The sequence below is a fragment of the Mytilus galloprovincialis genome, chromosome 6 (assembly GCF_965363235.1).
Source record: "Mytilus galloprovincialis chromosome 6, xbMytGall1.hap1.1, whole genome shotgun sequence".
Lineage (NCBI taxonomy): Eukaryota > Metazoa > Mollusca > Bivalvia > Mytilida > Mytilidae > Mytilus > Mytilus galloprovincialis.
In genome coordinates, this window is record NC_134843.1 from 52891503 (window position 1) to 52903774 (window position 12272).

Below are 12272 nucleotides of genomic sequence, written 5' to 3' on the forward strand. Positions count from 1 at the left end.
TACCAAAGATAATATTGAAACATTATCTCTAATTTTGCATTTTGTCATGGTTTTCTGTAAACAGTAGCTAGTTCACTTTTAAAACCATTGTTTGTTTAATCTTTTTTCACAAAAGTCTGAATAAACTTTTTCAGTCAGATATAATTCTTATATAATCTTTGTCAGTATCAAATCAAAGTAAATTGTCAAAATAATAAACAATCATCTTGACCTCTTGACCACTGGCTTGTGAGTTGGTAGCTCTTAACTTTCGTTATCTCCTGATTGTTCAACATTTTCTTTATAATCTGTCCATCAACCGTTATGTTCCATTGTTTTCAGGTCTGAAAAAAAATCATTATTCAATCAAATGTTTTTTGTCACTATTGACATTTGATGTTTCAATTTACAAAGATATTATATACTTAATTTTAACACTTTGATTAGTAGTTATTTATAAGAAATCTACAAAAAAAATAATTAGTTTGCCTTTAGAATACCTATACAAGTAAAAGTTAATCTGCATCTTATTCCAGGTCGAAGTTATTATAACTTTTGACCTTCAGTAATAGTAGTCTGAATAGAAGATATGAATTATTTTGCTTTAAGATATCTTACATGAGGATGAAGATGAGGAATAAATATCTTTATGAATTATTTGATTGCAGTTTCATATAAAATTTACCAATACTTAATATAAATTCAATCTTTCTGGCATATACAATGTATGTCAAATATGACACTTGTTTTTTGTCACACATTTGTCATAGCCTTAATTCATAGAACCAAAACTAACAAGAAATTAAAATAAACTGTTGACACATAGATACAACTTGCCAGTCTACAAAAAATATTTAAAAAAACAATCTTATTGACAGCAACATTTCAACAATTCAAAATCACTGGATCATGACCAAGGGGCAAAGCCTTGAAAATGCCACCAAACTGATGTGTTCTGATTTTTATGCAACTGTTTAGAAAATATAATTGATCTATCACAAGCTAGGCAACAAGGAATTGAAAAAGCTGTTAAATTGATAGTAATCTATTGCAACAAACATTGATCTATCACAAGTATTTACTCCCAATTAACTCACACAGAAAACTTAACAGTTGCTGACGCATTCTCCTCCATTGTTGCCATATTGACTCACAGAAAAGCAACACCAATGTCCTACTTTTAGCGACTTTTGTTCCAGAGGAGACATTATGAAGATGTGGTATAATGCCAATGAGACAACTCTCCACAACAGACCTGATGACATGTAAATTAACATGGCATCATATCTATGATAGTTGCCAAATAAAACTAGCTTTATTACAAAAGTACTTGATAAGAAGTTAAACTATTTTCCACCTTTCAAGCAACTAAATAATGGCTATACTCATACTTCTTTTGTTATTTTTGATTATACATTCATAATTTACAATTAATGTACTAATTAATGGTTTATATTTTCAGTGGACAAGGATTACTGTCACCAAGCAACTTGTGAATGTGACAAAAATTTGGCGTACTGCCTTGGACATAATAACATTTATTATAATAAGGAGCTTCAATCAAAATCCAAGTTATTACGGTTTATTCATAACGCAGCACACTTTTTGACAAAAGGTCGAATTTAATAATTTTGAAAGTATTCAATGTACTGTGTACTTATGTAAAGTTATTTTCGAAATATTATATCAATAATACACACTTATTGTCAACTAATAAAGGATTTTATTCAATCATAGTTCAATAATTATTTACTGTTACTAAAAATTACTTCTTCTTAATTTATGAAATATGGAAACAAACTATTTAAGGGTTTTTCACATTACATCAAAACAAGTTTTTTTTTATACACAATTAAAATAATCTTAATTGCACTTTAATGCCAGTAACAAATAACTAAGCATACAGTATTAAGCTAATTAAACATTTAATTAGTAATAAGTTATCCATCAAATCATGGTGTCCCTCTGCAATGAAGAGTAAAGAGAGAAGTATAAAAGATCGCAACCATTGATATATTGATTGCTGTTAAAGGTCTTGAGACATCATGACATCATGGCAAATTAAACAATAAAAGTGCTTGTAAGCACTGAGGGTACAGATTGCTTCAATTTATCAGAAGGAAGTGATATTAAATATTTCATCGATGGTTGTAGTTGATTAAACAGCAGTTCTAGACAAAGGAAGATAACTCCAGTTTTTAAAGATAGCTTTAACAGTGACTTCATTTATATTTAAAAAAAAAACAGATATTAAGATTCCTAGAAGTTGCAAAAGTTATGTAATTTTCTTGACAAGTATATCATCATTTTGTGCCTTGAATATCTGAGCATATATTTGATGAATTACTTGAAATGATCATGGAAAGGATGTATAGAATGCTAAGATCAATGCACTATATTTTGTGTAGTAAAAAAAGGCAAGACAAGCATGCAACAGCCTACAAAACACTACACGGAAAACGTAAGACTGAGCAAAAGTGACTCCAAAAACTAGGGTTATCTTTAAAAGTGCTCAGCAAATTTTACCAAATATCTTTGGTTGAAACTGACACTCTGTATTTTGAAATCTTCCAAGTGCCTCCAACAACTGGTCACGTTCTTCTTTCTTCAACATATCTTTTGTTTCTGAATAGTAAATATAACGTTCACTTTTCTCAACAACTTCTTTATCGAAGAGTTCCGCCAAATGCTTATAACTGATCACTCAGCAATGTTAATGTTACCTAGAAGTAAATAATAATATTTTGAAGTAATTACATGTATTAATATTTACATTAGATGAATGTTTCATTATTATACATTATTGTAGCGATTTTAGTTTGACAGTATAATTATTATTATGTAAGATATCTTTTTATTAATATATTTGGATTAAATTACATTTCTACAGGGCAATGCCCAGTATTTTTATTTATTTGAACGGTATCTATATTACTTAAATTCACCGCCCGGTATCTTAAGAACCTTCCGGTAGCCCATCTTTGGAACCGTCGGGGTACCGTCCGGAACCCAATCTTTGAAACTATCAAGGTACCGCCCGGTAGCAAATCTTTAGAACCGTTGAGGTACCGCCCGGTATCTTTAGAACCGCCCGGTACCCCATCTTTGGGACAGTCGGGGTACCGCCTGTAAATATGTATATAAGGGGATGCGAGAGAGATTAGAGTGTAATAGAAAGAGAATAGAGAGATTTGAGATTGTTAGTTAGAAGTGGTGAGAGTAATATTGTGTTAGTGAATTAGGATTATTGTTCAACTGTTTTATTATGTCAAACTGATATACATTTAACAGATTACATAGTGATTTGAATTGAAACTTTGTGTTGTGGTTTGTTTTCTTTGTGCCATTTGAATATGGATTTCACGTAATTTACGCTACCAAAATAACACATCGACAAACACAAATCCATACAAAAACGACAACGCTACATTATTTTGATAGGCTAACAGTATCACAAAAAAGTGCACAGGTAAATAAAAGAAAAACTTGACAGTAATCGTGTTTTCGTGTGATCATAAAGGAAAAATGTAATTATAAGTATTGCATGCTTCTTTAAGTAATTTCATAGGATTGTAAAAGCTTTGATCATGCGTATACTTTTAGAATAAAGCGCTTCCGTGCTTCATACAAAATGTACTTTAGTGTCAGACTTATGATAAAATAATAAAATACATATATATTGAGAATAGAAACGGTGAATGTGTCAAAGAGACAACAACCCACCTTTGATAAACTATATTTATCCAAAATTTCTACTTTTCCCGTTGTTTTAAGGGGCGTATTATGAGAGGGAAAAGAAACGACACAACTATAACTAAATATCTGTCTCTGAGGAATGCTCTCCTTATTCGGGAGCACATTGATCATGGATTTGTATAGTCTGTCTCACTATACAAAAACATTACTTTAATGTATTGGAATGTTTTAAATGTGTTCAGCGTGTTCAAGGTTTACGATTTTCAGTTACAATATATTTGAAGGATGTACGTACATGTACGGATGTTGCCTAGTCTTTTTTGATGTTGAATTATATTTTGTTATACCTGTACATGATCATACATGTACTCATTCACTCAGTAAAATTAAACAGTAGTGTACACTACAATGACCTGTTACATGTACCTTACTTTGTTAATTCCGCCCCTGTCAGTTCAGACTTATGCTATATACATAGATCAACATCCTATCCGAACTTCAACATATGATCACATATCGATAATCTAAATATTTACACTATTTAATTAAATTGCTAAAATATCTCAGGCTGCAAAACTAATTGCTCGTCTTCCCGCTCTCAAATGTCCCCTACAAAACAGTACATAAAGTATGAAAATAATATCATTTAAAAGAGCATTTAAGACTGCACTTTTTACTTACAAACAGGTCTATAATAGAGGTATTCAAAATAATTTTTGAAATAAAATTTTAGAGAAGTTGATTTTTCATTTTTTTAAGTCTGAAAGTTACACTTTTATTGAAAAACGCCCATATATGGTATTTTTTCCAATGATATAAAAAAAAAAGTTCCTATACAAAGGATAAGATATTACACAATGCAAGTTCCCAATGGATTTTTTTTGTATATACTAAGTTCTTCGAAACAAATATTGTGGACAATGTTTTGACATTTTTCACCAGTATGAAACTTCGAATTGCCGGGAACTTTTGTTATCACAGTTCCCTATTTATATAATAGACATTCTGATTTCGTTTATGGTAGCAGAAAGGAAATACAAGTACTATATATACCATGGTTCTTAAAAGTTAACATATTTAAACAAACGAATCCGAAGGATGAGTTTGTTTAAATATGTTTTTGAGTAAAACAAATGGTATATAAAATTTGTAATTAATATAAATAGAATGTCAGCTTTGAAGACCTTGAACTAATATTGGAAATTGATCACGTTACAGTTCTATCCAATGAAATATAAGCTCGCGCAAGTCACGTTTGCGCCTCGTGTATAATCTGCGTATTTCATTAAGAAAGCCCGCATAATTTGCAGAAAGAAAAGAAAATGGCAGAACTTCCCGATTTATTAGATTTTGAGGAAAGCGAACTAATTATAATCATGGCAACTGAAATGGAAGACGATGTTCATTTATCATTAATTGCGGCCGAAATAGAGGAAGATATTCAATTATCTCAAGTCGCGACCGAAATCGAAGATAATATCATTGTCAAGTTAGCAGTCTGATCTCAAGAGATTGAGGCTGACTATTTTGACGATCTGGCTTACCCGAAACAATAGATTAACAGAACAAAATAGAAAGACACCATAGCTATTAGATAATTAAAGTTCTAGGAATATATATTATGTGACCAAAGTTCTATACATGCAATACAATATCCAAAAATAGTTCATGCTCAAAGGAAATCGATTGTATGATATTTAGCAATCTTTTTGGTCTACGAATTTGAAATCAAATACTACTGTCCAGTATTCCAAATCCTTTGTATAACATTATTTAAAAGTTCTTAGGACTCATACTTATGCTTTCCCACAATACATTCTTCAAAAAATCTTAGAACTGATACTTATGCTTTCCCACAATAAAGACTATAAGAAAAGATCTGAGAGTACTTGTAGTCACTGACAGCTAGTTCAAAGCCAATGAAAACTTATTTAAAAAATCATGCATTTAAGACTAAAATTCTATGACTTCATATCATATTTAATGTTTGTTGATGCTTTAATTGTACCTACTATGTACAAAATGAAATATGTAACTATTATATTTTTTTCATGTTTTTTTTCTCATATTTTAATAGTGACATTAATTAGTACCCTGAAATTAATTGCTATACACTATAAACACAAATCAATCACTATCAAAATACTTCCCGATTGTCCCACAAAATTTCATTACTTTTTTACCTATAATTTCAAAAGTGGGACAATCAAGACACCCTATTAACAGACATCAGTTAACAATTAAGGCATGTTTATGAATGCCATTGCCTCAATGGAGATTCACTGCGTACCGCCATCTTGGAATACACAATTGCAGTATACACTCGGTCTAGATATTTGTCTAAATATGCAACTTCGAGACATTTTGATGTTTATTTTAAAGAATGTTTATGCATACAATGAAAAACAAATAATTTATTGCTTTAACCAAAGTTAATGTTTAAACAAATTATTTGAGTGTTTTGCTCATCTTTTTTTTCCTGAACTAAGTCATTTAAGGGGAGATAACTCTTATAAATAGTAATAGAAAATATACTGGTATGATCGCGAACTTTTAATTTCTTGCTTGTAGCAAGAAAACAAATGAAACATAATGTATAAAGGCTTGACTATATATATATAAAGTTTTACATTTTCGCAATTTCTGGGGCAAAACAATTCCTCTAGTCTCACAATAGGCTCTCTTAGTGCAGCTTTTCGAATATAACAGCATTCACAACTTGTACAAATTACACGCTTGATTTGGTAAGTGCCAACGATATTCATTGTTGTTTCGTCGGCTAGGTTGTCACGTAGTGGCGGGGCAAACACATTTTTGTTTAAATTGGTATTTCCTGCTTCTTTTTTTTTCTTTTTATGTGCGCAGCATTTAGGAATACGAGCCTAGATTGATCGGCTCAGATTCAGAATAATGCGTGCTGGTAGAATGAAAAATCTTCCTGCTATTAATTTCGTAAATAAGCACATTCATTTAATAATCCGGCTCTATGTGTCGGTCTTGTACAAAGCACAGCTAGGTACGTACATTTGTACGAGAAGAAATTTTCAAAAACTATATATTAATTACATTTAATTTAGATGTATGTTTCATTAAAATAATACGTTTTTTTCTGATTGGCTACACTGAAATCTCGCGTAATTCCTTAATCAATTTCATTACACAATAAAAACTTTCATTCATGATGACACGAGGTCCCACAATAAAGTACACAGGTAAATTAAATGAAAACTTGATAAAAATCGTGTTTTCATTATCCTAGCTAAAAAATGTAATTATAAGTATTTTAAAAATGCTTCTTTTTGTAACTTCATATGGTTGTAAAAGCGTTGACCGTGCGCACATTTTTAGAATGAAGCCCTTCCTCGCTTCATACACAATGTACTTCGGTCAACGCTTTTAAACCCCAATGAAGTTCCGGAAAGAAGCATTCAATTCTTAAATAAAAGACATTATTAAGTACATATGCAAATATTTGTTTCCTTCAAAACTCGTCTCTTATCTGTGATACATAGGCAAGTTTAGATGTTAATCTCATATTCACATTCTACTCATAAATATGCTTTTGATATTCCACTTGACGTTATATAGGAACAGCAATCCATGTCGCATCAATCGTTTCTTCTAGTTCTCGAACTTACCATGTTTCTCTTCCACATCATAGGTATATCGTATCGTGTAGCATCGGAGATAAGGCAGCTAGTTTTCCTTGATGATTGCGTGTTTTATATCGAAATAAGCAATAAGCAATAGTTAAGACTGCTAGCAACTGCAATAAAAATAGTGAAGCATAAAGCCAACTTGTTTCGGAGTTCGTTGTCGGTGGCTACTTTGTCTGCCCTTCGCTTGCTTACCCATGGAATGTTGGAAAAAACACGTAAATATAAAGTTGATGTTTATTAAGAAATGTTTAGGGACAATTGTATTACTAGTTTATATGAATTTATAAATTTCCATGGAAAACTCACATTGATTGTGTGGAGGGAGGCAAATCATTAATCGTATTGTAATGCCTTAATAGAAAACCATATAACACATACATATGTTTCGTTGTATTGAAATGAGCTATAGTGCTATTGCATTTCTGAAAAACGTTTCATTTGAATCCATAATTTTGATTGGCTGACAACAATTGTGAGGCACTCAAATATCAAATTGTCACGCACTTCCGTATGAAACACAACAGCATCCACTGCACGTACTACTTGTGACAATTTTTTATTAAACAATGCATGACGATAGATAAAAATACGAAACTCTCGATAGAACTCTTAATTTCATGGTTGTAATGAAATAAAAATTTAATTATAAGAATTGAATGCTTCTTTTTTTAAATATAATTTAATGGCTAGTAAAAGGGTTAAATGTGTGCACATTTTTAGAGCGAAAGCGCGAATATAAAATATAAGCTTCGGTAAACGCTTTTTCACTCAAATCAAACTTATCGAAAGAGGCATTTAATTTTTAAGTGAAAGGTCTCTCAAAGTCACATTTACATTTTTATTAGACACACACCATTACATAAATATAAGAAAATGTGGTATACGCCGGTGAGACAATTCGCCATCCAAGTCACAATTTGTAAAAGTAAAATGTTATAGATCAAAGTACGGTCTTCAACTAGGAGCCTTAGTTCACACCAGACAGCATGGATTAAACTGTCATTTCCCATGACTGCATCCTGTGCAGCAGCATAGAGTGTATCCAAAACATTTCGACTGTGAACCATTGCAACCTTTCCTCCGACAAAAAGGTGGACACTTATCAATAGAAAAGCCACAGTCCATGAATGGTATACATTTACGATCTCGAGTCTCTGTTAAACCGCCACCTGTCAATATTAAATAATAGCAATTTTATAAAGACTCATTAACTTCAGTAGTTTTATGCATACGGGCCCAGCTTGCAAATAGTTATTGTATACAATTTCAACATAATTTAATTCTTAAAATGAACGGGAATCATAATATCCATAATTGGACCCCTAAATTTGCAAAAAAAAAAAAATTAAGATGATTCAAACTATTCAAAATGTTATTCACAAATGTACAAGTTGCTTTAATCTGGAAAATAATTTTATTCACGATAGAAAGGCCGCCCTTGATGTCACTATGCCATTTCGAAATTCGCTTATTTGACCTACACAATGTAATATGACAATTTCACGTACAGCTTGGCTTAGGCGAAATATATATAAGACCAACTTATAATCGAAAAAATATATTACAGACATCGGCATCTTTCGAAAATAAATTCTGTAGCATGATCAGAAAACAATTTCCAATCTTCTTTTTTGGGAAACAGGTATTCTAGATTCAGATACATTCATACCATATTTACGTTGATTGACGTGTTCAGTTGTGGAAGCTTGATAGATGCCTTCTTTCACTAAAATTTAAAACTTTAAATTAATAAGAAAAACATTTTTTTTTAATTTGATAAATATAGATATAAATGCATGGCTGTTCTATTTCTCTTACTGTATTTTTCATTCGATCTCTTGTGGAGAGTTATAGCATAGGCGATAACACCACGTCTTCTTGTTTTCATATATTAAGGTGGTACCCAACACTTTAGGTAAAATTAATTTGGGTTGTTTAATTTTCATAAAATTTTGACAAAGTATTTACTTTGACCCTTTTACAAAAATATAAAAATTTCAAAAAATTCGAACTAACCGTTTTATCAGAAAAATTACACTGGTTATATAGCAGTTTGCAAACACTTATTTTGATCATTGAGAAGCTTAATATTCCTTTTACAACACAACGTAATTAAAACGTTTAGCTGACTTTACATGGTTATCTCCCTGTAGTGTTAGGTACCACCTTAATCCGAAGATTAAACCTAAACTCGACAATCTGTCCAAATATGTATAATCAAATGATTTATTGATAGATTGGTGTCTGTTTATTTACCATGTTCAATCCACCATTTTCTACATTTGAACATGCCTGTACCAAGTCAGGAATATATATGACAGTAGTAATTGTCCATTCGTTTGATGTGTTTTATCTTTTGATTTTGCCATTTGATTAGGGACTTTCCGTTTTGAATTTTCCTCGGAGTTAAGTATTTTTGTGATTTTGCTTTTTAACGTTAATTGACAAATAGTCCATGCATATCTTTGGCCAAAACAATAGGTGCAATACATAGATTCTCAAAGGTGTCGACCGAGATAATGGGCGAGAATTTCAACTGTACGTAATACTTAGGCTTAGTTGAATAAGGACAAACATATTGCTTTACAACAGACTACATACGAACACCACAAAAGGCTGTTTCATGGATGCATTAACGTTTAAGATAGCATGATTCTCAACTACATGCAATTACGCAAGCATCATATTTAACGGTCCTATTCCGACCTATCATGTGTGATTATGTATACATTCCGCAATCTGATAACCCTTTTATGTAAGTAACAAAATGGTTTGCTAAACATACTATAAAAGCACGAATTGCTACGTGTTCGGTGCATCTTAAGAAAATATAAGGACCAATATCGGCAAAATAATGCCGATCGCCCATCATGGTCACGAGAACGATTCTCCTACTAAGACTCAGAAATCAACCAATCAAAAGTTTTCTAAATTTATTGTTTCGAGTGCAAATTTTGTAATCCAAGCACTGCATAAACTTTTTGTAATATAAGCCACTGTTGTGTTGTGTTGAAAATATTGTGAATTTAAAATTTTGTTTTATGTTTGATATGACATTACCTGTAAAGCAGACAGAGAGTAAAATTACAGCAATCAATAACCTCATTTTAATAGCCTAAAAATATATAAAAATCAATGACAATAATATATATAATAATGTCCGCCATTTTGGATTTTACCGGAAGTGAGACATTTTTTTTCAAATGCCTCCCTATCTGAAATAAAAGAGTAATAGTCGAGGAAGGTCTATTCCAAATTTCATGCTTGTAGCAGGATGTGCACATTTTTTCACAAAGCCGCCGTACTATAACTGTTAAGATATATATATATTATGTATATGGAATCGAGCATCAATGTAAAAAGAAAGCAACGATCGTCTCTGATGAAAAACAAAATCGAAATGTGAATGAATTATAAAATCAAATTAAATTTGGTATTGTGTTTATGTGTATAAACAATTTTTTGAATATTATAATTTAAAGGAAACAAAATAGAAACAATCACCGTTTCTGCACAAACATACATAAAATAAAAACATAAATTTCATACAAAAATTGAGACACATAACAGGTGCTTCGAAAGATGCAGTATTTTCTTGCTCAATAAAGGGAACCAGATAATTTCTTTTTTTTTTATTACTTTTTTTTTATTTAGTATCAGTTTCAAGAACTAGCTTTTAAACTTTTTATGCAAGACATTTTTTCAAATTTTTATTTGTTATCCGATGAAAGAAAGAGGCACGCCATTTCAATTTAATACGGTTTAAAAAAAAATGTAAGGCAGCCATTACATATATTATTTTTTCATGAGCAAGGAATTTCTAATAAAAATGTGCATTACACTCTTTTTTTAACTGACATTCGTTGATATTCGCAATGATGAGTATTTCTCCGATATTACATGTTTTAGTAAGATAAAAAAAAATGTAATGTACTATTTTTGACTTTATACATTATATGTAAGATAATTTACAATACTTACAAATGTACTTGTTGTTAACTCAATCTTGTCACTGTTTGACGACAAAAGAGATTGGCCTTTTCTCCTTATCTAACATTTACGTCAATCATCAACATTCTGATGATGTAAATTACAATTTTATTTTGTCTAATGTCGTTTCCTTTCACACGTTTTTCCTTCCGAAAAATGTTAAAAAAATATGCTGTAAAAATTTTCTGCAAACCTTGTGATAAATATTTTTTTAAACATTAATCTGATTTGATCGAAATTAATAATAGGAAGAGTACGTATGTACTGTGTTAAATCATTGCATAGATTTTCTACGTTCGTTTCGCTTCTTATTCCTATTTTCTGAGGCCGGGTAGAGGGGGTGAAATTCTGATAATTTGGTCAATATGAATCATAGAGCCAACCGTTTCATGGTTATTGATATCTGTTTTTTTTTTTTTTAAATTATGTGATATTCTGGTTCTAGCGAACATGTTGTACCAAATTTACCTGTCACACTTATTTTGATTTGGACTGGTCATAGAACTTAATTGAATCGAATGTAGTTCGAGTGGATAGTTATATCTTCAGCATTACGTATTTACAAATTGAAAATGTCCAGCATGTATTGTGTCAGAACGTGAAATTGTATCAATACTTATTCATGAAAATACATGGATGGCAACTGAGAGTCGTAACTACAATCAACTTCCCTTTTCACCACGAATGTGACCTATCGAATTAGACTATTTACCGGGTTTGTAATAACTTGAGCATTACGACGGGTGCAAGATGTGGAGCCAGGTCTGCTAATCCTTCCGGAGCATGTGAGATCACCCCCAGTTTTTATTGGGGTTCGTGTTGCTTAGTCTTTAGTTTTCCATGTTGTGTCTTTTGTACTATTATTTTTCTGTTTGTCTATTTATTTTTTAACAATGGCGTTGTCAGTTTATTTTCGATTTATGAGTTTGACTTTCCCTCTGGTATCTT

General features: G+C 31.2%; 1 protein-coding gene and 2 long non-coding RNA genes across 4 annotated transcripts in view; 1 reads left to right on the forward strand and 2 right to left on the reverse strand.

Moving 5' to 3' along the window:
* LOC143079864 (acidic phospholipase A2 PLA-2-like) overlaps nt 1-1710 on the forward strand; it is a 168098-nt gene extending 166388 nt beyond the window's left edge. For both annotated transcript variants that reach the window (XM_076255499.1, XM_076255498.1), the window contains exon 5: nt 1442-1710. In XM_076255499.1, the coding sequence (XP_076111614.1) occupies nt 1442-1605 (164 nt within the window). In that variant the 3' untranslated portion in view covers nt 1606-1710. The remainder of the gene's footprint in view (nt 1-1441) is intronic.
* On the reverse strand, nt 77-3759 carry LOC143079867 (uncharacterized). The gene is made up of 3 exons (XR_012979508.1): nt 3703-3759; nt 2506-2702; nt 77-323 (listed from the first exon to the last, which is right to left on the reverse strand). It is a non-coding gene; the product is annotated as an uncharacterized LOC143079867 (long non-coding RNA).
* Nucleotides 3760-8158: 4399 nt separating this feature from the next.
* Nucleotides 8159-11456, reverse strand: LOC143079869 (uncharacterized). The gene is made up of 4 exons (XR_012979511.1): nt 11324-11456; nt 10395-10449; nt 9004-9060; nt 8159-8503 (listed from the first exon to the last, which is right to left on the reverse strand). It is a non-coding gene; the product is annotated as an uncharacterized LOC143079869 (long non-coding RNA).
* Between the last annotated feature and the right edge of the window lie 816 nt (nt 11457-12272).